The sequence below is a fragment of the Ambystoma mexicanum genome, chromosome 3q (genome assembly GCF_040938575.1).
Source record: "Ambystoma mexicanum isolate Mex_15411 chromosome 3q, UKY_AmexF1_1, whole genome shotgun sequence".
Lineage (NCBI taxonomy): Eukaryota > Metazoa > Chordata > Amphibia > Caudata > Ambystomatidae > Ambystoma > Ambystoma mexicanum.
The window spans coordinates 672,779,201-672,806,595 of NC_090926.1; the positions used below are offsets into that span (position 1 = coordinate 672,779,201).

The 27,395-nt window shown below is 41.8% G+C and overlaps 1 protein-coding gene across 1 annotated transcript in view; it reads right to left on the reverse strand.

Annotated features, from left to right (window-relative positions):
• LOC138582868 (cytochrome P450 2C23-like) overlaps nt 1-27,395 on the reverse strand; it is a 294,173-nt gene that overhangs the window by 10,880 nt on the left and 255,898 nt on the right. Inside the window, exons 6-8 of the mRNA XM_069654560.1 lie at nt 15,461-15,602; nt 12,788-12,975; nt 11,865-12,006 (exon numbers count right to left, since the gene is read on the reverse strand). Of these exons, the coding sequence (XP_069510661.1) occupies nt 11,865-12,006; nt 12,788-12,975; nt 15,461-15,602 (472 nt within the window). The remainder of the gene's footprint in view (nt 1-11,864; nt 12,007-12,787; nt 12,976-15,460; nt 15,603-27,395) is intronic.

The following is a 27,395-nucleotide window of genomic DNA, read 5'->3' on the forward strand; positions in this document are numbered from 1 at the left end:
ACTAATAAAAACCTATGAAATTCAGTGAAAAAAATGTTGTTAAAGGGACGTTATAGTTACAAATAAAACCAACACCCATCAGACATTTGGCAGTTATGGTAAGCTAAGCAATCATAAGTCTCGTTTCCACAGTGCACTGCTAAAACTAACACCCAGGACATCATAGATGACATCACAAATGTCATTGATTACATCACATATGAAATTAATTTTCAGGAAAACTCCCTACAAGGGTTTGTGTTTATAATGTTGGTAACACAATGTATGGGGTTATCGGGAGACCTATCAGGAGCTACTTAATGTATTAAAGAATGTACTCAGCTGAACAAAACATTATATTGGAGTGTTGTTGTTAATACAGGAACATAATCATACATACAGATAAGCAATGGCTGCAGCATGCACCATAGTAGTACAATATTTGTAATCTGGTAATTTTGGCTAGTAAAATAATGAATGCTACCTTATCAGAGTTTTGAGTAATGTTAAATATGGATGGAATAAATAGCTAACAATTCAAGACTTACTACTCACTTGTGTTAGTACAAACATTACATAAGACCACCCACAATACATACAAATCCGAGGCACATACACGGAAACTAAAGAAAGGAAAAAAGAAACCACATCACCGGACAATGTCAATAACATTAAAGTTCAAATTCATGCATACAAATGAATTGTGTGTTGGAGGGCTGCTTATTGCCTCATGTATGTGCACCATGAGCTGGGACCGAACCCTAAGGAAAGTACTTTAAGAACATACAAGACAGTTAACATCTACATATGTAATACCTTTTGAATTTTCATATTCTGACTGTCGGTGAACAAAAACACCTGACCTAGATATGTCAATTAACAAAAACAAGTGGCCTAGATATGTGCTGTAATCAGTGATGTCATCAATGACATCTGTGATTTAATCTTTGATGTCCTGGGTGTTAGTCTTACGAGTTATGGTTGCTTAGTCTACCATAACGGGTGAATTTCCAGCGGTTTTCTGTTTTACTTGTAACCATAATGTCTCTTTAATAACGTTTTTTCACTGAATTTCATAGGTTTTTATTAGTGCAACTTAACCATAATGTCCCTTTAACAAAGTTTGTTCACTGAATGTATATAAATATATAATGTAAATGGCAACTTTTAGGTTTAAAACCTAATATACACTAAGCTGGCATTTTAAAAGCCGACATTTTGAAATTGCTTTTTTTTGTGCTTTAACATGCTAAGGGTTGCATGTGGTGGCAGTTTGTAACTATATATCATTGTACATTCTGCGCTGTAAAACCAAAGCACCATATGGTTTTTAAAATAAAAAGTAAATTACTTTCTAAGGGGAGTTAAATTCCTCCCCGTCATGCAAGCCTGTTCTGTTTAACATCTAGGCTCTCAGTCACGCAGAGGCAACACTACGGTAAACACCTTAGAAAAATTGAGCTGCGTCTTCCTTTACTTTTTTTCAAATATATTGACTCTCTTTTAAATATTCTGTATAGTTGCTTCCAACCCCACCATTTTCTCTGCAACTCAGGATGAAGCCTTGTCATTGGTGTTGCAACCTCCAAATCATTCATTTGTACCAGTTCAACCTGTATGATATCAGGCCATGTTTTATTGTATTGCTTATAGCGTTAGAGCAGCAGAGTGCTTTACAATAGGAGGGTGCTAGGATTGGGCTTGGCATTTTATAAAGAAGTGCAGTACCATTGGTGGTGTGACACAGGGTGTTTTGACACAAGTATGGCAGGTATTGTTGAAAGTGTCTCACTTTTTGCAGAACTATAAAATGGTGGGGACATTTTGGGACTCTGCCCAGATGGAGTTCCAGATGGTTGGGGCGTGGCAGGAGGAGGACTGTTTGTGAGTCTTATTTTTAGGCCAGTTTAGACTCCAACCTTTCGATCGTTTTTTTACATGAGGTGGGGGAGCCTCTAGAGTTGCGCAGTTTAGCCGCCAAGTTTGTTGTTCTTCTGTTCGATACTTCATTGTAGGTGATATGTGCAGTTTTCAATATACTCTTGGGGGAGGGAGAGCCAGTGAAGCTTTTTCAGTGTTGGAGAGATACAGTTGAACTAGTGGGCACCTGCAATGAGACAGGCTGCAGCATAGTGAGCTGCCCTTAGCGGGTCAGAGGTGCAGCTGGAGGCCCAGTAGGGAGGGCAATTCCCCCATTGAGGTGTGTAATTATGAGGGCTTGGTCTACCGAACGGAAGGCATGCAAGGGATTCAAGGGTTTGATTTTGCAGAGTATGGAAATCTATAGCCTGGCTGTTTGTGGCTTTTAGGCTATGTGCTTTTTTGAAGGAAAGGCTACTGTAAACATTATTTATGGAGTTGATCCAAAATAAGGCAACACGTCAATACCTTAATGAGGCTAACAAACTAATGTATTTGACCAATGCATTGGGCAGGGATAACATTAAATCTTTGAAAATCATTGCAAAAGTAGAGCGTAAATAGATCCTCCGTGGGGTTCCTTCTTTTCTTATCTGTGCCTGTTTGTGTACCTGATTTGTAGTTCATTCAGAGAGGCATGCATTAGATGCTGAATCCCCTCACACTTTGATGTCTTCAGGGTTCCAATGGGGAACTGTTAAGTGTGGCAGGGGTCACTAGAACTAAAGAGAAACAGAAAAGGAAAAAAAAGGAGAAATACTCCACACCCCAACCTGTGAGAGTGCTCTGAAGAAGGAAGGAGGGGTCAGGATAGTTTCAGTCATGGTAAGTGCACGCCAGTTGAAGCTCAGTGTATGCCAGGCTGGTACCTTTGCAAGATCAGTGGTGGCATAATCATCCACATATCAGGCTTGTGTCTTTAGAAGGCGTGTAGGGAGTAGGCACAACCAGTCATGTGTTAGGGCTTTGACACAAACGTAGCACACTGGGCTCCATGAATAAAATATCATATAAGGATTGTGTTTCATCACAACCATAAGGAAAGGGCTGTGTCTGACATGAGACAGAAGCCCTTGCAGGCCTCTGGGAATCTTGTGGGCTGGTGCTTTTTGAGAGCCGATGGGTCTGGCCTGGAATTAATCTCACAATGAGCCATTGCTTTCGAGAGGCTGGTTGGACTGGTGCAGTGTCGGTGAGATGGCAGTGAAGGGATTTGGAAAAAAATTGATGGAGAAGGTCAGGTTTACATTATGTGATCCCAGCATCGGTATGGGTGAAAAGAATAAGAGGCCGTTAGTTGGTATAGTGACTCATGAACCTGTGATGTCTGTGCAAAGCCCCTGTCAATGTATGGAAAACCTGAATGCCTTTGAATTCATTGGTCTTCCTGGTGTAAGGAATGCATGGATGCGATAGTAAGACAGACACAAGTGACCACAGTTCAAAGGTGTTTATTGAACTTGCACAAGGGTATGATAAACCCCTATCTACAGATGGGAGCAATCTACAAAGATCAAATAATAATAGTGTGGTCCTATTTGAGTCTCGTCAAGAATAAAGGGCTTATACTAAAATACCTATTGCCAATCCTTACCACTAAATTTACAAATAATGTGTGGGAAATGTTCATGAAAAAGAAAGAAGTCTTCACAAAATAATATGTCAGGATGCTCGGGGCGATGGCCTCCCTTCCCCACATTTTCAGCACGGGGCAAGGCTGGTCACTCAAGCAAAGCACACACTCTGGCTTCTGCAGTATGAGGATACAGTTCCATTTTCCCAATTCAGGACCTTCTGTGTCCAAGTCTTTTTTACTTCTCGCAAGTCTCTTGATGCAGATGGCCTGCTGTACTAAAAAACAACACGCAAACATTTTCCTTCCTTCTAGTATCTAATTTGGGTGTTCACCTTGGATCCCCCTCAGATCCTTTTCAAAGCAAAAGTTCAATGCTGTATCTCCCTCTTCCAGGGCTCAGATCCCTTTCAAAACAAGGTTTAGAGAATTATATTTTTGTGACTCTCGGTTCACCCCAGATCCCCTTCTGCCGGGCTCATATCCCTTCCTTCATTCAATTAGCCTCCCTCATTCGGGCTCAGACCAATTGTGACGTGCATTAAATTATCAAAGACTTTCAAATGTGCACAGGGTTTAGCTTGATCCATTGCATGACCACTTTGATCTCAATATTTCTTTCTCTCTCACTCAGCATCCATTGGATACCTAACAGAGACTTTTGAATGAGCACCCACGTGGTGCTGGACCACTCTGCATATGGTAGATAAAAGTTCAAAGATAAAGTTCAACTACTTCCTTTGGCTTCCAATTATATACATATTGTGCATCCCAAACGCCTCACACACTGTTCTCTTTATACAATGTTGCCACTTGCAACCTTGGTTCAAAACACAAGCTGGTTTGGTATCAGTCTCTCTGACTCAACGTTGTGCTGTCTTTTCTGATGGTGCTTTGCTGTAGGAGCCAAGGACAGTACCACAGCGGCAATCGCTTCTCCCTGACTTGGTTATCGACATGGGAGAGCTCCGGGTTCCTCCGACATACTATGCACGTTTGGTCAGCCGTAGTAACTGGTCTTCGGTTTCTTAGTTTCCAAGGCTAATGAAAGTAATGGTCTTTAGAGGTCAAGGGTTCTTCCCTCCTTGCAACCCTCTCTGGTCTCGCCATCTTTTTCCTTTTATTAAACTGCCATCTTGGAACTGCTGTTTCCTTGTGTGTTTTGCCTCGCTCAGAGTGTGCTTTCGTGCTCTGCCTTTTATCCATGTGGGGAAGCGTGATGGAAGTCAGGTGTGTGTAATGGTCTGTAATTGCCTGACCTTGCCTGACCATAGTGCTGGGACATGTCAGGTATAGGGCTCTGGTTTTAGTCCATTGTCGCTCACAGTGAACTGTCCATAAGAAAGTATTTGTGTCAGGAAAGGGGGTGGGGAGCTTAGTTATTAGGTATCCTTTTGTGTTGGTAGTTACTAGGTATGCTACCTGGTAGAATGGCGAAAAGGTGTTACAAGAGTGGGGATAATGCATCTCACCCTCCGGTGTCCCACTTCCACTACCCGAAGACCCCTCATCCATGAGATCCTCCCACACTGGTCCACCCCCAGGAACTGGATCCAAAAGTGATGGCATGTCCTGGACACCTGGATGACAGATACCCAGGGACTAGCGGGTGAGACACCTTCAGGTTTCTCACACTGGCCTTGTCAGTCCTGAAATGACCAGAGTACAGATATCTTAGGATCAAGGGTATTATTTGCTTCCAAAAAATGCTCAACAACTGAGCTCTCTTTTGTGCATCACTTGATGCTTTGATGGTGGATGTTCATGTGTCTATGTAGTAATTGACCAGTTTTGCCTACATAGTGGAACCGCATACAGCATTTTATGCGTAAAATCAAGTTGGATACACATGTAAAACACATCATAATTTAGAACGCCTGACCCGTGTAGAGTATCTTGATTGTATCCAAAATGTTGATATGTGTACACTTAGGTATTTTTCAGTTTTGCAAGGCATGGTTCCATTTCCTGTGCTATTTTTATGTAGTTCGCTTCTAACCATAATTTCTTTCTGATTGGCTGCCTGTCTAGCAAGTGGCGCATTGCAAGGAAAAATTCTTGCAAACGTTCATCTTGCTGCAGAATGGGTTGTAGTTTTCTCAGGGGTTGCTCTGCAGGATCTGTGTTGTGAATTAGTCCATCCACAATTCTGTGTTTGCATCCATGGTTAATGAAGTTTGATCTCAACCTTGTATGGTGTGTTGTGTTTGAGCTTTTTTGGTTGTATTTTAATGATCGACTGTATATTGTAGCATGCTATGTATGCACTGGGTGGAAGCTGTCAGTCTACAAATAGTTGGCCTGCTCAGATGGTTTGTGATGTGGTGTAGTCTGAAGCTGGTCATATTTTATTATTATTGTGTCAAGGAAATGTAGTTTTTCTGGAAAGTAATAGAGTTTTAGATTGATGGTTGTATGGAATTGATTAAATCTTCTGCAGAAGCTTGTGACGTTCTGTTAACCAGCAGCTCAAATCTGGAATAGATTATTGTATCACAGACATCTCAAAGGGCGGCAATTAGAGGTGGCAAGGAAATTTTTCTCTAATCATGCCATGAATGCATTTGCATACCGAGGTGCCATTTGAATTCTCAGGGCTGTAGCCATCATTTGAAGATAAGTGGCGGTAGCAGATTGTGAAATGTTTGCGAGACAAGATCAACTCTATGCATTTGGCTATAGTTTCAGCAAGCGGGTTATATAAGAGCACTTGTACATGCATCAATGCCATTAAGGTGGGGAGTGATTGTGTAGTGTGACGAATGCCAGGGTATTGTCACTGTTTCCATGGGAGAAGCCCCTTTCCATGAGGGCAGGGAGAAGAGGCTGCTACCGGATAGTCCCCATGGAGGTGGTACTCAGCGGGTGGATCTCATGGGGAGGGAAATCCTTCATGGGACCAGCGACGATGCCCTTGGAAAAGGCGGTATTCACTTAACCCCTTGGATACCCCCACTATCCTTATTTCCCACTCAGCCCCTCTGGTCCCCCATAACTCTATATATTATAGTAGAGTAGAAAGTCTCATTGACAATACTGGGATGAGGAAGAGGGAGACTTACCCCGACTTTAATACCATTGGGATGAAGAAGACGGAACAAAGAGCAAAAGGCCACCACGGAACCAACACACACAGTCCAGTTGTTAAGAGGCAGCCCCAGTCATAAAAGGAAAGCAAGACTCAATGGTCAGTTGAACCAGCTCTGGAGTAGCAAGGAACGAGATACACGTTCCGTGTCAGGGGTCCCAAAGACTGGACACCAGAATGCGGAGATGCATGACTCAGAGGTCCCTGCGAGGTGGACCTGGCTTGTGGCAGAGAGGAAGGAAGTCAGACTGGCAAAAACAAACCAAGAATGAAGATGCGAGCAGCTGAAAATGTGAGGTACAGACTGGAGCTGTGGAGCCACGGGAAAGATAACACAGAGCGCAGCAGCAACAGAAAAGCTCTGCTCCACTCCAGAAGAGACTGGAGACTACCCCGACACTTCCCAAAGATAGAGAAAGGGTCGGACTGGTTGTTGGGGCAGTGGCGGAGCTGAATACACTGAAAGGTCTTGTGAATATATCCCAAAGATCCCAAAGCGGAATCACTCAATTTGATACAAACTTTGTAAAGCACGTAAATATATCCTGAAAAATAAAAGGGGATAAAAGAGGAATTTTAAACTTGGGGTGAACTTTGTAAACCAGATAAACACATCCCAAAGAGCACAAGGGGAAAACAAAAGAATCATATACACTGATACGCACCTTGAGAATAAACCTATGTGGAATAGCACCCGTAAGATAGTATTCCAGGTCTGTCTGAGAGAACCCTAGGTAAAGCAGGGACAGGGATCCTGCAGAGGCAGAAGGACAGGCTTTGGGACCCATATGAAAGAGGGGAAGCCCCGCAACAGGGTTTGAGACCAAAATTAAAGCAGGCAAGGCCCATCAGTAAAGTAATTAAGGGTCAAGGGCCCACATCAGTGCAAATAAACCTACCACCAGTGGTCTGTAACCCACAAGCAGACCCTGAGAAGGGATAAAAAGATAAAACAGGAAACCAGCAGAAGAGCAAACATCTTTTGGGAACTTAAAGTGATGAAATCAAGTCTGGCAGGTTGGTGAACCAGGCCTGATAAAAGACTGAAGAGGTTCATTTTGTTGCAAGAAGAGAGGAAGAGGTCCCCTCAAGGAGATTGGGAAGGTGTGTTTCTTTTTGAAAGAGGTTAACTCCAGGAGAGGGGAGAACTGTTTTGTTTAAAAGTGGAAACAGCCACCAAGGAAGAGGTTCCTCACAGGAGAGAGGGGAACTGTGACTTGTGTTTCATGGACAGAAGTGGTCTAAGAAAGAGGTTCCCTCCAGGATATTGGGGAACTGTGTGTGTTTTTTTTTTAAAGTGATTTCTACAAGGTCAGGGAAGAATTGTGTTTCGCCTACAAGTGGAAGCAGGAACCAAGGAAGAGATTCCTCCCATGTAATGCATTACAAAAAATGTAACCTTTAATTCCAAGATGGAGTCTAAGTGAAATGCATTCTGTGAACACACATGAACATTTGAATTCAAGCTTAAAGAGAGGCCCACTTCTCTGAGCACAATGTGTGTTTGCTGGAGCGATGGAAAGACAGCTTCTTTATGTGTTCAGAGGAAGCTTGTCTTGCATTCTTTTAACAGCCGAGAGCAAAGTCTGTCGGCTTCTCATAAGAATCCAGAGATTATTGACAAATTCAGTGGAGTCCATTAGCTGCAACGGCTGCAAGACAGGGAAAGAGCAAGTCGCTTCACTTCTTGAACTGTCTCAATACTTTGCACTATTGTACAGGCGCCCTTAATGGGAATGCCGCCACCATCTATAAATCTGTTATTGTAAGTCATTTGTTATCGGAAATTAACATCACTGTGCTTCCGGAAAATCCAAATACACCGAGCACAGGACAAACCCCAATGGTATGACTAAATCAGCACATAAGAACAGGAGACAGCAGCAGAGAATAAGATTCTCAGTAACTTGATCAAAGTTCACTTCATGTGCAAGTACAGAATGCAGATATACAAGATCCTCAGGGAATGAGGCACCGACACATTGTTCAACACTGAAACTTGCTTATCAGATAGTTACAAGGAAGTAACCCAAGAAACCATACCATTTAATTTCAGATTTCTCCAGGTCAGCTTGGAATGCAGGACAGGAGACGTATTTCCGTAGCACACAGAGCATCAAAAGGAATTTAGCAGCAAGACCCATGGACATTACACACTGTAAATCATTCATCATCCACCTAACCATAATCACCATACACACCTTAAATACAGACCTCCTATTTATTGAAACCTCTCAGAAGGGCTGTTGGACACAGTAGCCAATCTCTGGGTGAAACACAAACCCAAAGGACTTGGTGATTTCAATATTTGGTTTTAAAAACAAAATTAAACTTTGGCTAGATAAATTCACTCCTAATTGACCAGCTTTTACCTTAGATTATAGGAAACATGGGCAACATGCTCAGCCAGTCACAAACAAACACTTTAATGCAATGAAGTCCTGATGACTACGGCCTCTCCTATCCATGTTCAGAGACCACTGTAGGGCACCCTTTGTTATCAATGGATCAGCACTCTCAGTTACTAATCACAAAGGACATCACCAGGAGAACTTTTAAAACCTTTAAACCAGCGAAAAGTGGAATTCTAAAGGAGGAGATCAAGCCAATTATACCAGTACCAGATCATCGAGTCACGCAGGAATGAGCAGTATTGCTCCAAAGTGTATTGCACAAAACCTAAAAGCCTGGAAAAACAAACAGCAGCAATGCAGTTCTCAAAAACATAGCCAGAATCAAGAGGGAGAATGTAGGAATCAGTCACTGCAAAGAATCATGTACACCCTCCCAGAAACTGCTGGATGACATTACCAGCCATTTCCAAAACAAGGAGAAATACATTGAGCAAGCCATAGTCATAACATTTATTGCTAGGTACAATATCATCCTTCACAAAAAAACCTTGCCAACAACCACATCAGTCAACCCATTTCAAGTCCATATCAAAAGCTGAGTTCTCTAAACTGCTTAAGGACAGCAACAAAATAGGCTCCCCAAGAGAACCCTGCCCAAATACATCTAATAAGGGTGGACTTTGTTAAACCATTCCTCTGAAACCCCACTTTATACCCGGACACCACTACATTGCTGGAAAGTTAGGTTTATAGTCAAATCTTGGAGGACTTTTAAGTTCATCAACATCCTTGGCCAACCACATGTATGAATAAGATTAATGAGGGGAACAGAATCTGCACTTCTATACATTGGAGTCTACCTTAAGCTTAATGCAGATATCAACATCCCCCCCCCCGGCTCTCATACTCCTATAATTATCCACATGTCATTATTCACATGTCACTAAGTAAGAGGCTAGGAGTAGTAGGAATACTGTGCTACAATGCACGTGGTCTTTATCCATGAATATGAACTGTCTTCTATCCTTTATTTTAATCTCACTCAGCATATCCTGTAAAGTATCTCCTCTGCTCTTTAGTATATACATGCACCACTCATGAGACTTTTCAAAAGATAGTGACCCATCTACTACAATACTACAATCACATAGATGACACAGAGATAGTCTTCAAAATGATCACCAACATGGACTCGGATACCATCCTCACCAACGCCCTCACTTAAGTGAACACATGGATGGCTCACAATCTTAAACCAAACAGACAAGACAGAAATCATAAATTTGTCTTCCAATGTCATACTGCAGACAGCAGAATCAGGGGCTATAGTAATGGGTACATACTTGGAAACATCTAGAGTGATCAAGATGTTAGGAATTCTTATGAACAATGGACTTAACCTAGAATGGCAATTAAACACTGTAGGTAAGAAATACACTCACACTTACACTCAACCAGACACAACATGTCTTTACTCATCTTCTCAGACAGAACCCCTTGCATCATAACCTTGGTTTTATCAAGTCTCGACTATGCTAAAAGCATATACCTCAGCATGCGAGATTATCATGCTAAGAAACCTCAACGCATCAAGAATACAGAGGCAAGACTACTAGTCAGACTAAACAGGAGGGAACACAAAGCCAGCTGTAGGATCACTCTGCTGGCTACTGGTCAAGTAAACTATACATTTCAAAGCACTGTGCATTGTTCACAGACCTCTTCCGCACCATGGAACCAAATTCATGCAAGGAAAAATCCCTTATAACAACTGAGGAGAATGCTGGGATCCATATGCCAGAAAGATAAGGAGGAGCAGCTTTCTCTATCATGACAGCAAATCTCTAGGACTCCCTGCCAAAGGAAATCTTAAACAGCGAGGTTCTCCTTAACAGGAAAACAAAAAATCTGGCTCTTCGCCCCTTAATAGGGAAAGGAGCATAGCGAAAGGATCACTTGAGTAAATGCTGTGAACTTGAGGCCAAGTAATCAGGGAATAGGTTTTCTGTTTAGTTCACCTTCACGTCTAATACAGTGCAGGTGCCAGGGTGCTTGCCCCACCCAATAGTAAAGTCAATTGAATAGGTACTATACACTGCACTGGGATGCCACAGAATACAGAGTTGCTTCCAGAACCCACCAGAACCTCAACCGCTCCAGAAACTCCACTCTGCACCCTGCCTCACAATCAATTATGCTGCAAACCGGTCTCCCCCCTTCCTGCTCCTTCCTGTTTTCCCACTCATCTGCAACACTGCAGGATTTAGAGGCATATGTCGTCTCCCACAAATTACACACCAGGTCACCTCAAGAAAAACATTTCCATTGGCAAAAGGGATGGATGCTCTAAACGGCTCATCGGACACTCTGCTCACACCTTTAGCAACACTGGCAGCTTTTATACCCAAATGCACTATATATAGGGAAACCATGCCACCCAAACACAGCAAACTAAAGACTCCTCCCATCAGTCTTAAAAGAACACAACACTACACCTCTACAAATCTATAAATACCTTACATACCACATCTGCGACCAAAGCACCCTACTACCACTGGCACACAATGCTCCCCTCTGTAGAAAAATGCATCTATCCTGTGGCCAACATCAAAGTGATCTTGCATTTTCCTTCTCCTCCCTCTAACCTAACATGTCCCCCACTGTTTCAGTTCCTCCATGGAGACCATGCAAAGTGGGGTATATATTCCAGTAACACAACATAATAACAGTATAGACTGGCACAAAGGCCTGACTTTGCCATCAGCAATATCACAGACATGACATACATTTCTTATATTCAACCTGGGTTGATGCAAGGCACCTCCTTGTTACCATGATTTTTAGATGGTGGCAGCAATATATGTGCTATATAGACAAAATGTAGATTGATGAATCAGGTTGAAGATCGTCTAATCAAGGAAAGGGCATAGTTCCCAATGGTGTTTTGTACCTGCACTGAATGGGATGTTGGCCTCATTCTTCTTGAATTTTCTATCTTTATCCAGGAACCTGTTAGGGTTGAATTTCTCAGGGTCGTCCCAATACTTCTTGTCTTGTAGAGCAGACTGGAGCAATTGAATTACAGGTGTACCCTATTAAGAAGGAAACATGATTGGGAAACAAGAAACATCTCAGATGAGTGTGACGGTACGAGCAACCCTGGTCAGTTTGTAGGGAGAACTGGTGAGGGTCAACATTTTAATTTGAAATGTTCGATATCTGAGCCTAAAACATGATTTTGCTATGTATTTATTTCTAGATATTCAACAACTGCATAGAGCGCCATCTTATCTGGCTAGTTTAGACTCTTACAAGCAGCATGAATTCCAGAAAACCCATTTAAATGGACCCATCCTGCAAGACTAATACCAAATCCATAGCAAATGTGAATCCTACAGTGCTTGATCTCTTGATACACCAAGATCTTACAATATATGCACACAAATCGTACTCATGCTCAACCTCCTCAGCTAAAATGTCAACTGTTTTTTTTGCTGGATTCATTCATTAGTGATTCATTAGGAGCACATGTTGCTAACAGGGGGAATGTAGACCTGTGATATTCTGCATAAATAGAATTGGCCATGGTTCCACTGTTAGGCCGACAGTCCCTACATCTTGATGATGTCCATCCAGCTGTTTCATGGGTCATATTAAGAGAACATATACAACACTTCATACACATCATTGGCATCTTTTGACAATTCTGGAGCCTAAAGACAGTCATTTAAAGGCATTTCAAAATGTTACCATGTGCACACCAAGGTACCTAATATTCTGATAATGCAGCGTATCTGCAGAGGATTGCCTCCCTCAACGTTTTCATGCTTCCTTATAATAATAGAGGTGGGACTTTTATAACAAAATGAATACCTTGGGAATGGTGTAGCCTTTAAACTTGATCTCATGCAGGGCGGCGTGTGGAAGACTGGTTGGGAGGAGGTTGGCGTATCTCTGGATTTCATGGATAACTGCATCAGTGTACGGCAAGTGAAGTCGGTCCTCCATCGAGGGACTCCGGTGAGGCCCCAACACATCGTCAATTTCTTTCTGAACTTTCTCTATAAAAAGAAATAAATCCCCAGACAGCTTTCATTTTGTCAAATTAACGGTTGAGGCAGAGGCCAGGTGTGCTGGTAGAAAGCTACTGCACAACAGCTGAAAAATGAATGGTCACACTTTTAGCAGCGGGCTTACAATCAAACTCTAGAAAAGATCCAGTCTAATATGTACTGGTTTTGAATACAGACATTGAGGATTCAATGGCCAGATAACACATTTACATTTCCTGCACATTTTATTTATTAAGGGGTTGGCTTCCTTTGTATTATTAGCATTCAACTGACCCTAAAAGCACAAGTTCAAACATACCGGCCTCTCAACCTTTAGTCAATTTAATCACGCAGCCTAAATCATCAACTTGAGGGTCCATTCCAGTCATTTTATGTACAAGTGAAGAACCGAAGTCACAACCTGACAATCTGCTTTTATTGACAGCAGACAATCGTCATGTGGGTCCATGCATACTGGCCACCCGCTTCTGTCAAATCATTGCTACCATGTCAATTCATTGAATTTTCAGGAAATAGCCCCTCGGTTTGATGTATCCCATAAAATGGTACAGCAGTGATCGCGAGTTAGGACTATCACTTGAAAGCAGTGGTGTGCACATGCTGAAGGCGATACCAAAGCATGTGTATCACAGTACACCTTTCCATTAAGTAAATCAGGTGCACTGCTTTACCAACAACGGTGCACACCCCAATATTCCATCCCTCCAAGCCAAATGACGCTACCAGCTGCCTCAAAATCAGCTCTGGTCACCATTGCTTGTACTTCCTGCGTCTGAATGGTATTCTCCAGTTAATGCGGTACAAGTCTCGGGTGAGATCAGCTGCTCAGATACTTCCACCTCAAATCTCACTCATTGTTTCGCAAAGTCTTCCTGCGTTAGTTCCGAATTCTCTGGTCACCTCTTTCCAGATTTCCTTTCATTTACACATTTTCTCTCCATTTTAACCATTAGTTTTCATTTTTTAAATAAATCTACACAATGCATTAAATTGCCCTATGGCAAGTCTCTTCACATGTTGTGAGTTTTTAATGGACCTAGTTGGGCTAAGGGTGGAGTTTTGAGGCATTTCTTAAAGTGACAATGGTGAGATGAAGAACGCTGTTGAATAGGACATTTTTCAAGGGGATCCTGGACTGGCAAGTGACTGTGTCTTTCACTGATGTGCTTAGAGATGGGCCTGTTGAATCCACAAACGTTGGCTGATAGGAAGGTCCTTTCGGGTATGGGAGATATCTTCGCACAGATAGCTTTGGGCAACGTTAGCATGGCATTAGTGAGGAAAGGGTGTTGAATTGGCTGGTCACTGACTGACAAAAAACGGAGCCCTTAATTGTGGTTGTTTTCTTTACTCTAGGCTTGCCAGGGTTTGCAGGGCTATGATTGAGACTATTTAGATGCAGTTAGACTTCAATAAGAGTAACATAGAACAGATAAAAGTAATTGGTTTAATTCAATTGAACACTGGCGAGGGTGCCCTCCCACTTCATCTGGGAGAAATACGCCGAGATTTTACACAGTTGTCCTCTTTGCACCCCCACATTCATAAATAATGTTTGCTGCCAAAAGAGGGCATACATGATAACGTAATCTTCCCACATATTCTTCCCCAACCAGCCCATATCTTCTCTTGATGCTCTCTCTCCTTCGCAAGATCATTTCCAAAAGAGAAAGGTGGTGCCCCTGAATCCCCTTCGATCGGAAACCTGGCAACAAAATAACATAGGGTGACCTGAAGTCCCAATTTTTCCAGGAACAGTCGCAGAATTAGGTCTTCTGACAAAATACCACCCCACCTCTGTCTTGAGAGACATTTAAAAGCCTTCTCCTGGTTTTGAGGATAGGGAGGGCGGCCACTGGCTGCTACTGCAGGGACAGTAACAATCTTTCAATTCTATATAACAGTTACACACCAAAACAAATGTTACATTTGCTTTTGAAATTTTACAACAACATTGAAGTCTCTTCTTTTGCATTCTGGGGCGGGATTGAATTTCAAAACTTTCAGTTAACAGCCACATCATTAACTGATTGTGGTACAGGGACCGCTTTGGAAACAGATTCTGGAATAGCAATCGGAGCAAAACGTCCTTTGCTATTAATATACTCACATTCACAGCCAACCAAATCTGCACAGTTTATATCAAGGGGAATGCCTGGACTCCTCCCGGGCCCTGTTTTTCTCATAGTAACCATAGTAAAATTGAATTCCCACTTATGTAGGTAGGTAGCCTGTCTTGGTTTTCTATTTTGAATATCTGGTCACCTCCAAATAACATGCAGGAAGGTGCAGTTCCAGAGAGGACAAGGTAATCACAAACTTATCAGATAAATGCTGAAAAGGAGGGGGGTGATGGAGAAGAATCTATTGATGGCTTTGCTCGTTTTAATGATTGTGGGATCAGCCAACATTTCGATACATGCTTTAAGGAGGCAGAGTTATCCGACAGCGCCACGTCGATCCCTGCACTTACCTTGAATTTCAGGGTACTTCAGCATTAGCTTAATTGCCCAGTGAAGGGAAACAGAGGTAGCCACAGTCCCAGCAATGAACAGGTTAAAAATGGTGTTGTCAAGACTTTCCAGGGTGAAATGTGTATTTGGGTATTTGGCTTCCTAGAGGAAAAAAAAATAAATCAATAAAGTGATAAAGATAGGGAATGGCCATAGATATTTATAAGATACAGTGTGGCTTTATAAAGGTCAAATGACTGTTGTATGATAATAGCACAGTATATCAAGTTCTATTGCAGACAGATACAACCTGCAACACTACACAAGAAGTGGGTGTTAAATGTATTTTATTTTCAAATCTGACATGGTGGGATAACTCTATATACAACTATACATGGTTTTCCTACTTTGGAATATCTAAGTAAACGTTGTCAGGATGGGTGAAATTACAAGCTGCGTCGGGCAGGGGGATTCTGCAACTCAAACTACCCTGGGAACTACAGTCTCACCACAGTGATCAAATGGAACAGGATTCTGAAGTTCTTAAGTTTTCTGTTCTGTGTAAAAGGTTGACATGCATATGGGATCCACGGCCTTTCCCCTCGAGTTTAAAGGAATAGTGTGCTCAAAAATAGTATTGTCCCGATCGTTCGGACATGTGTTTTTCAGCATACTGTGATCGATAGTAAAATACTTTCCCATGCATCTTACCTTAGTTTTTCTCACTTTTACACATGTGAAAACAACGGGTGGGGTGCGGCCATCCTGTGCTAATCTTATCAGTTGCTGCATCGCCCTAAGTTCGAGTGCCCTCGCAGCACTAAATCATATAACCCGCCCCTGAAGCTGACATCACTAGACACTTACTTCGCTTTTCACAAAGCCAATGCATGTCTCGTGTCAAGGTTATCTGTGCGCAAGCTATTGACATGTCTCCATGGAAATGGCTGGACGCCTCTTTCCTGAATAAGTATAAACAGACCCCTTCTCATCAGACAACATCAGAGTTGTTTTTTCAATCTTTCCACTGTCTTTTTTGGATTGCCTGTGACTCGTTTCTGCTGTGTTCAGCTACTTTCTTAGCACAAAGAACATGCAAAACAGATACTTACACTAGCATTAATACTGATTTCAATCGTTACTTGCATTTTATTCAAACATTTGTCATATTATGGCAACAATACAGTCCTACCAGTACGAGCCGGAGTATTCTGAGGAGGAAGTAATTGAAAGAGAAATATGTGGAAACGATGGGGAATCGAACAATAGTTGGGAAGATGAATTACTGGAGCATGAGCCTGAGCCTAGTGACATGGAAGACGTTTCCACCTGGTTTACCTGCAATCGCTGCTAGGACATGCCAACTGAGGTGGAGAACTGCTGCTGCAAAGAAAACTCTCGATGATCGGCCTACATATTAGAAGAAGACACACCACCGCTATTCGTTACCGAGCTGCATGACTTCAGGGCAGCCTGCCTCACAGGTCCATATTGAGGATTATGATGGTGCTTACGCACGAACTTTGTGGAACAGTTCGCTCTCACTATCCAAGTAACGAGTAAGTGTACTCCCGAATGAATGAAGTCTGCAAATTAAATATAGTGTTCATCGCTTAGGTGTCTTTCACTTTCAACCGAGAAACAATATTTTGCTGTGTCCCAAACCTTTATGGATTGAATCAGTGTTCACTTTTGTAATGTGTCAAGACTTCAAAGCACAAGTTAATTTATCCATGAAGTAACTTTTGTAAGGGCAACTATGCCATAGAATTCAGGATGAATTTTCAAGTAATAGTGGTACACTTATATGGTTCATTCAATTACAGTATGTATGTTTCTCTTCTACAGGTGGTACAGGCTGGTGGCCTACCTTTCAATTACATGGTGGCTTTAGGGGAGGCTTGGACTCAGCGTTTGATGAGTAATACCCGCCTGCATCATTGGAGCCATTCGCACTAAATTCCCCAGTGACAGTGGATGGTACAGGGGATTTTCACACACTGTGCTGCAAACTCAAGTATACAATTTGTAGTTTGTTTGTGCCATCAAGATCACCAAACTAAAAAAAATATAAATGAGCATATACGAATAGTTGTTTCAATTTTTCAGTGAATCAAGAACACAATCACTTGTTTATGAGGGACATGAACGAATTATTGGTGCCCTTTTGCGCTCACCTCGTCCGCAACAATCCATCCCCCCCTCCATTATACCCCACACCGGTACTGGGTGGTTGGGAATGGCCAAGTTGTCAAACACCATGTACACTTCAAAAGGGATCTTCTGCATGGTGACCATTGTTTTCATGGCCTCCCCAAACCCAGTGTCTCCAGGCTCCCCTCTGCAAGACCCCGCCCCGGCAGTCCACATAAGTGTGTCTCCCTTCTGCAGTGTTCCAGGCATTTTGCGCTTGCCTCATGCCCATCCATCCCCCTCCAGTATCAATGGCATTTCGCAACTGTGGCCATGCGCTCACAAGGGGGCAGGAAGGGTGGGAATGCTCAAGGTGACAAACACCATGTACACTTCAAAAGGGTTCTGCACAGTGACCATTGTTATCATGGCATCCCCAGACCCAGTGTCTCCAGGCTGCCCTCTGCAAGACCCCACAGCAAACACGTCACACATTCACATACACACCCACTTTTCTAATCCTTTATAAACACCTTGACATTTTACAGGAGAACATGTCTGTGCTCTGTAAGGTATACGTTTATTGTGCAACTTGTTCCCCGGATACTTCCTCCCCTGCTTGCTGAATCGGCTAGTTTGTTCATCCAGGTAAGGGTGGTAGTTCACCGATTTACTTATCGATATTAATCGATTGCTGATCTCAATTTATTTTTCTATTTCCACCAATTTGACCGGGCATTGTAATGTTCATTTAGCCCAATGACTTCACCATTGTCTAAAGTTTCAAGTATTTTGACCTAAAAAAACAGCACATTACATCAATGTCCATTGTAATAGAATGGAATCTTTCATGGTCCATGTTTGTAAGCATATTCCCTTTTGATGCCTGAAAGTACATTCAATGGACGATAACACGTTCGGATTTGTGGTATACCAATCATTTCTGTAAGACAGTTATCGCCGTGTTCATTTGACAAGGTTACAAAGGTTTTCCTTCTTTGACTAAAACATATTTTGCATAGAGAGCTGTAATATAATTACATCACTCAAATACATACAGTATTTTTATTTTATTATTTATATATTTTGGCCAATCAATTCCGCATCTGCAGCCAGCACTTTACCGACGATATGTACGAATGATCTGAGTAAACAAAAAAGCGTTGACTCTGAATTCTTTGTAAATTGCTTCCAAATGAAATTCCAACCAAATGTATGCACATGCTGCCTCCGGTGAGTCATACATGATGAATGAGCTGTTATGTAGGTACTATCTATGATCTCTCGCTCTAAATCTGGTAGTGTACTGAAATGGTAACTTTATGAACGGTTTTGAGCTTTCAGTGTATATTTACTTCAAAAGTCTCGTAATAAAGTTTCCATAGCTACCAGATTGTATTGAATTTTTACTATAGTAGATTTCAATATACTGCATCGGTCCCTCTTTCTTGAGCCTCTAATACATCAAGCAATTATGACCATTATAAAATAAGGCCATTGTGCCCTTTAAAAGTCGTATTATGTTTCTGTAATCTGTTGCTTGATGCATCTCTTTTTTTGCATAGAGCACAGCGATGGACGCACAGACTCTCACAAGTGACAAAACCACTGACATGTCCAGTGGCCCAATGGTGAGCCCTACCGACATGCACAAAGTGATAATCTAGAGCGCTGGATATGCCCTCATATCTAATACAACTTCAATTTTTCCTTTTACCACTTTATGACATTGCATGGAAAATGAAGGAACAAGATTCTCCATCAATTTCTTTTCTGGAGTCAACATCAAGTCATTTTATTGTACTTGCCCTTTACGAGAATGTATTATGCTAGCAATTACAAATGAAATCAAAATGTTTATGTGTGCTATCAGTGTTAGTAACACGTGGCATGTATGTATGGATTTCTCTCTATATGTACCATGGTTTGCATCTGTTTGTTTCAGTTCCATTTTGCTGTATTCATCCATACTAAAACAAGTACTGTGTTACAGGGGGATGCTGGAACTTCGACTACAATCACTTCCTCCATTGCAACCGGTCCAGAGTATGAGGTATGCCTACTTACAGTTCCCTTGCAAGAATGAAAGTAAATCCTACAAAGGATATTATTAGAGAGTGAAATGCATGTGACAGTGTACTGTTTCAAACTTTTCTGATTTTGGTTCTAATTTTACACATCTTCTCTAATGCAGAATACATTATAAAAAAGTTTGAGGGCAACATTACAGTCAGTATGTTTTCCACAGTGATCTTTGATCAAGTACATGTGACATCTCGGAAGGTTATCAGGTGAATTCTGAAATGTATATTATGACTAAATAACGCACACTGTTTGAGGCTATGTTTGTAAGTGCTCTGTGCAAAGAAAGATTTGAATTTCCAGTATTATAGACTTTTTTTTGAATGAATATTGGATTCAAGGAATGTACACAGGCTGTTGAATTAGAAGTGGAAGCACATGGACCAGAAGAGAATCCCACAGTTTAAAAAAAAAACAAGAAAACAAGGATAACAAACAAACAAGTTTGTTTGTAGAGGTTTTTAGACTAGCGTTTTATTCATATGTTTTTGTTTTTAAAGTGGTATGTGCTGTGTGGGTGCTATACATTGAGCATGTTTTTCAATACATCTCTTAGAAGCCAAGAAGGAAGAGAAGTATAAAGACACAGACAACAAATGAAAACAAAGATGTCGCTTGCGAAACAGATTTCACAATGGAGCAACTAATATTTGAAGCGCAGCGTGGTCCAGTCAATAGGCAGACTCGTGATACTTATGCCGAATGGCCGGAAATTGAATGGAATGTGATCGGCGATCCGTGTCCATGGACCATTGCTACCATATGACAACTCGACAAAATGAAAATGAATACAATGAAGATGCATTGCAATTCCTCACAGACCCCTTGCCAGAATCTACACCCGCCAAAAATGTTCCACCCAAGAAACATTCAATTTTAACTGTTTCTCCAATACGTGTGCAAATATCACAACCTGAAATAACAGACTGAAGCTTCAATGCAATTGACCGAGGAACTTGGTAAAGATCTTGACTTCAGTTTGCCTAGTTTGGGTGATTTGTCCACCACAGTTGAGTTACAAACAACATTCATGCCGGACGATTGGCTGTTAAAGGGGCAACAATACATTGTATTTGACAGCTGCCTGATAGAGATTGTACTGTGGGCTCCATTGACCCACTCAGCAGAATTCCCATCCATAACCAAGCTGCGCTTCTGCAGTCAACAGCAAAATGGCTGCGCTGGTTCTTTGGAGCACCATTGCATCAAAACTGCATTTGGCAGAGACAAAAGGATGGCTGCACCATCTTGCCAAACACCTATTGGGCAAGTTGGAACAGGGAGCACACCCAGAAAAGGGGCAGTGTGTGTTCTTGTGTGCACCAAACAAAGCAAGTTGAAAAAGACAGCGCTGCTCAGCTGCTTGCAAAAAGTTCACATTGAAAAGGGAATATTTTACACTAAAAAGGATGCTGCCCTGATGCTATTTTCATCTATTCCATATCACATTGCTTTTTATCAATAAGGCCCTGCCATGCCTATCCATATTCACATTGTGCTTCAGCAGAAGAGAGCATTATCCCTGAAAGACAGGCTAATGTCAAGCCAAATCTGGGAAATCTAAGAAACTTCACTTTTAGTCGTGCGAGAAAACACTTAAATTTGGGTTCCAAAATGTCAAAAATCAAGGTTTTAAAGACATCCTAGCTCTATGGGTATATGCCTATTTCAGTGGCCCTGTGGCTTGAACAAACTGCTGGATAAAAGAAACAGAATAGTGCTGCAAAACAATATTGAGAAGCCAGGTGGAAGAGAGAAAAACCAAATTTAAAAGAGAAATCCTAGCAGCTTTCACCATGTGTCAAAATGGCCTTTTGAAAACCAAAAGAAAATGCATGTTTTAAAAGTACAATGTTGAATAGAAGCTTGTTTAAAATATGTAATCTGCCTATGTGTTTTGTTAAAGTGCCACAACTGTACAAATGTGTAAATTATGCTAAGACTGACTTTTGGCAAAAAGGTCTGTGGGAATGCTTTGCACGTCATAAAGTCCAACTCCATAAACTGAGTCACCTACTAGAGGAGGCAACCAACAGCTCAGTTCCAATAATTCTATGATGTCACTGTGTCTTATAAATAAGGGTGGCTGACAGAACTCTAGACACACACTCTCCTGAATTTCCAGCGCCTGCGTTCCTGATCTTCTACATTCATCTTGCCAGATTACAGATTGCAATACAAGGCCAAAGCATGGCTGACCATTTCCCAGCATGGTTTTGATCCAGAAAATCCCACTAAAAACCCTACTAACCAAGGGCAAAAGCTGTGGTACCCTTGTGGGGAGCATCCTGTGACCAGACCAGATGTTTGCTCGCTAGCTGCCTGCCCGCTGAACTTCTGCCATCCAGCTGTACTGCTATACAGCGACTAGACCGGCCCAGCTGGTGTTCTGCTAGAATAGTCTGCTGCTACCTGGTGACCCAAGCTGTGCAATGACCAGGACTCGGTTGACTGTCCCAATATCCCAAACTCAAGCGGGGACTGTGAGAATTTCCCCATCCCATAGAAACACATAGCCTACCCCATCCTGATCCTTGTGTCTTTGTTCCACTCTCTAAGCAACCCTATCCATGCCTTGGTAATTTGTCCTACTGTCAGAATTCTCTGTGCATCTTGTCCTTGATTCCTAGGTAGTGCCATTCATTCATTAACCCCATCTTGTAACTGCTTAGCAATATTTTGATTAAATAAATGAATTTTCCCTAAAGAACAGAGGTACACTGCGTGAAAGGTTACAACTGCAGTGTAACTTTTGAATCCACAGGTGGCGTTCCTTTTTTCTCAGTCATTAAAACTAGTATAAGCAAAATCTGTCTTTTCCTTTTCAAACTGATTTCTCTTCTTAATTGCTTAATTTTACCAAATCGGAACCTCCTTTCACCTTGAAAATCTCATCCGTTTCTTCAGCTATAGTCACTCTTTCACATTCCTATTGTCCCTGTGATGTGCATCTATCACCCCAGCCGAAACTGCATTCCGATTTTGTATATTTCACCCATTTAAAAAAAAAAAACATTTTGACATTTAAAACTGAAAAAAGTGTAAATGCAACTTTTCCACGTGTGATTTCGACTGCACTGGGTTCTCACTTTCACATTGCTTTTGAACTGTATGCCTTTTGTGATACCTTGCCTCATGGTTGCTAGTGATATAACATCTCTGGTACTGTGATAAAACATATGTACATCATTATATAACTACACAAATAATTATTAGTTGAAATCCGAGTGTCATTTTAGGCCATTGCAAAGGATTTTTGTGATGGAGGTTGGATTTTGATTCTGTTTGCTGCCTCATATACCTGACTACCTGATGCTTGTTTCTATCCACTCAAAAGGCGATTAATTGTGGGTTGAGGGAACATTGCAGGGGGAATCTTAACTCGGGTGCTAGCTATCCTAATTGCACAAGTGCTCCTATTCATTTGTGCTTTGGATATGTTCTTGTAGAAGGTTAACCAAAAGCATTTCAGTGCTTTTCATTGTAATTATCACCCCATTGGTGATTGCTGCCCTATATTAAAATTTGTGTGATTTCTTTGAATCTTAAAATAAATAAATATTACATTCCCACCAACCGGCCTGGTTCATGATCCATTGTGACCCGGGTTATTTGTAAAAGTGGGTGTGAGACAGGTTGTGTGCCATCTCAAATTGAATTTGTATAAAATAAAGAGAAAGCATTCCAATTGTGTGTTACATCCTAAGCTAAGACCAAGGTGTGTCGCCCGATTGAAATCCTTAACTGTACAGGTGCTGAAATGTGTCCATACATTCATGGGGAACATATGCAGGGAGACATTGATTAATGTGTCTCGTGTTTTACGAAAATACAAGCCAGCTTTGTCCACCTCAATAATACATTTTTCATGGTCCGCTCAACCGATGCTGGGCAAAGTGCCAGCTCAAAATCTACTATGTTCAGCAGCTTTACTTTTCAGTGGGTCTACTTTCAGTAAGATTTTCCAGTTTGTCAATTTGTGGGAGTTGAGTTTGTTGCTAAAACCCAGTACTACAAATATCAAAGGGAATTCTTATTCCCCGCTATTAGTCAAGACTGGAAAATTGAACAGATGTCAATCGAAAGCAAATTCTCTGGCATACGTTTCTGGCTAGCTGGCAACATACAGTTGACAGCCACGGATTTGCAACAAAGTACTGCACATACCACTTTCAAGACATGGAATGTAAAGAAATTGTGAGTTTGGAGATAGTGCAGGTGTCCAAATGTACATCTTCTGTGGCCATGGAAAACTGGGTTTCATAAAATCCGTCGAACATCTTCAATCAAGGGGAATGCAAATAGACCTGATAGCCACTGACAGGCACGTTTCAATAGCCAAAGCCACACATTCGTCATCAATTTGATGTATGGCACGTTGCCAAATCAGTCAATACAAAAATTACAGCTGCTGGTAGAAAAAAGGGTCCGGAAAATATTTTACAGTTGTGTCAGTCTATCAGCAACAATCTTTGGTGGAGCTCCAAAACTTGGGATGGGTCTGTAGAAATTCTACTTTAAAAATGGCATTCATTGATGCACCATTGTTCCAACGTACACTCATGGACAGAAAACCAAAATGTTCACAAATGTGCACATGGACCCTTATCGAAGGAGCAGGAACACAAAAAGAAGTGGTTGTTGCCATGTTCACCTCCACACAAAGCTCTTGAGAAGATTGTGTACAATAAAACGCTTTCAAGAGACCTGAAGCGACTCACAGAATTCTGTCATACCGGAGATTTAGAGGTGTTCCACAATATGTGCCTAATGTACAGGCCCAAAAGGTTGTATTTCAGCATAGACTGTATGGAGGCCAGAACAAGACTAGCTGTACTTGCACACAATGAGAACGTTGGGAGGGAACAAGCGAAAACTGCAGGACATTTCGGGATGCCTCGTTACCTCATAGCCTTCACAAAACGAGGCAAACAATGGGTGACCAAGCCAATATACTAGGAAATGGAATTTGAATTTGTGAAAGATTTGACATTGAATGTGTTGGCCATGCATACTCATGGAATCAATCCTGATTTTGTTGCTAGGACACATACAGTGCCACAAAACATTGCAAACGAGCCCTGTCCACCTAAAGAGGAACTTGTAGAAAAGTGCCCTTCCCAATTTAAATAATTAGTAGCGGTCTTCATAATCTGCTCACAATAACATTTTCGATATGTTCCCCAATGTTTGTACATTGTACATCAGCAATTGAATGCTATTACACTACATTTGAATGCTATACAAAGTATTTAATTATGCAGATTAAATTTGGTGAATGATTCATTAATGTATATCTTTTACCTTCTCTTCATTGATATTACTGGTCCTCGAAAATTTCTGTGATTGCTATTGGTGAAATATTTGAAAATAGAATTGCCCTAGCACATCGGTGCTGCACTGCCCATTTTGGTTGCTGAAATACTGATGGGAAAATGGATATTTGCCATCAGTCAACAGGACACTGAGACTTGGTGTCTGTCAAACCCTGTTTTAGACCCAAACCACATCCACATATGCAGTGCTTTGCACTGGCATTGAAGGCCTATGGTGGGTAAGATTTTCATAGCAACGATCATTCACCTAACCTGTGTCAACCCCATAACTTCCAGAACGCTGTGCTTTAGCTGTGGTTTATTTTTTCAAACACCTCAGACAGTGGGCACCTTTTTACTCACTCAGAAACTATTTCAGTCTTTTGATGTGTGTGTTTATTTGGGTTCTCCGTAGCTCTACATAGCTCACCATTGCGTCAAAAATGTCATTTTTCAATGTATTCTCTTTGTCAACATTTTGCCAATAAGTGCCTGTTGTTGATAGGTTGCCATACAGTGTGACTCTGATTTCCTTTGCATGCGCTCCTCCCTTTGTCCTTCCCCTGTGTTTTTCCCAGCCCCCTCCAACACCATTCCTCTTCTTTCCTCTCCCTACCAACTCTATGGTGCTCTCTGTCACTCCTATCTTTTCTAACTGTTTCTTTATCCACTACCCTGCTCTCCTCATTAAATCTGGTAGGAAGAAGTTTAACAAGGACATGCTGGTATCCAACCCAGGCTTCCCTATCGCTCTTACCTATACCAGTGCTACCTCCAGGCATCTTCCTTGTCGTTCCCTCGCCACACCTATGGACTCTACATATGGTCTCTGCTCTCTCATTTCCCTTCTTCTCCCATTAATGGTGGCCCTCTTGGCCTCCTTCCACTCCTCCAAGGTCATCATAAATGTTTACTTAATGCCTCTTAATTAACAAGTCTCCTTGTTAAAGTCTCCTTCTTGGCAACATTAACATCCAACTGGATGCTCTGTGTACTTCCTCAGGACTCATGGAAAACTGCTCTCCTGAACATCCCTGAAGACGTGCTCTTCAACCTTGATTCCTTCACCCCCTGTGTCCTCTTCCTCAATCTCTACTCTGCCTTTGACATGGTGACCCCTACCATCCTGCTCAAACCTCTCTGTGATTATCTGCGTATCACTGATCAGGCCCTGGCTTCTTTCCTCTCCGATCGGCCCTACCAGGTCCAACTTGGGTCCTTCCTCTCCTCTATCTCTATCTGCTTTTTCTCCTCCTATCCTCTGTGATCTCCTGGCTGAAACTGAAACTGTGCTGGTTACAAAGATAGCCCTCTGATCTCAGGCCCAGGTCCCCTCCCTGCCAGTTGCCCACCTGCACCGCCCCCTGGCAACATGTGCACTCAGGGACTGTTTCTGTATCCCTACAGCCCCCTAACAGCAATAATATTTGGTAATATGGGGAAGTGCGGGGGGTCTCCCCCTGCATATGTATGTGGTGTAAGGATGGTTTAAAAATAAATGTACCCCAAAAAAGTCTGCATTTTCGGCCGTCATAATAATAGTGGTTGCAATAATCACATAGATCCATTGACATAGGAAGTCTGTACTTACCCTTGCACTTTCCACCTGCTGGCCGCACTTCTCATTTATTGTCTTCCTTTATTTATTTTTACTGTCTATCCTATGCACTCCACTGCCCCCTCTCCCTTTCCCCCTGCATTTTTACCCTTCCTCTCCTCCTTTTGCACTTTTGCGATCTCAATGTCACCTGGCCTAGGAAGATCTTTGTCTCAGTCTTCCCTCTGTCTCCACTCCTTTGCCTCGTCGCACTTTGAAGCACTTGTGCATATGTGCATTTTAAATGTCATATCTTATCATCATATGATATTGTGGTCGGTTTTGGACGACACAAAAGGAATCGTAGGTTACACAAGGCTTTCCGTGCCTTGTAGTATCGGTTTTATTTATCTTGAGTGTAACTATGGTCCAAAACTAATTTGAAGTCATGGCTTCCGCTACTCTGTGAACCGAAAAGCAACTGTCATTGAATATTACACCCCAAGGTTCAACTCTCCTAGAATGACAGTTATCCAGAATACAATTCATAGTTTTATACCATGCCTATTATACACTATGTGATTTTTTGCTGAGATTCACGGTACAATGGATAGAGTCTACTAAAGGAATTCGATGTTGGCTGGGTTGACCTGCTGTTTTCAGATTTCGAAAACTGATCTGCCGCCAAGGGCACAGCCTACTGGAATAGTGGGAACCAATTCTTCATTGCCTCAGGCCCCTTCCTGACTTGCTACAGCCTTCCCAAAAATATACGCTTTTCGCTTGACCATCGCGATTGCGTGACTTTGCGCACTACTTCAGTGTTGAGCACAAGGATACAGACTTCTCATGTCTGCATTTGAAATTCAGTGAACGAATCCAAAAAAT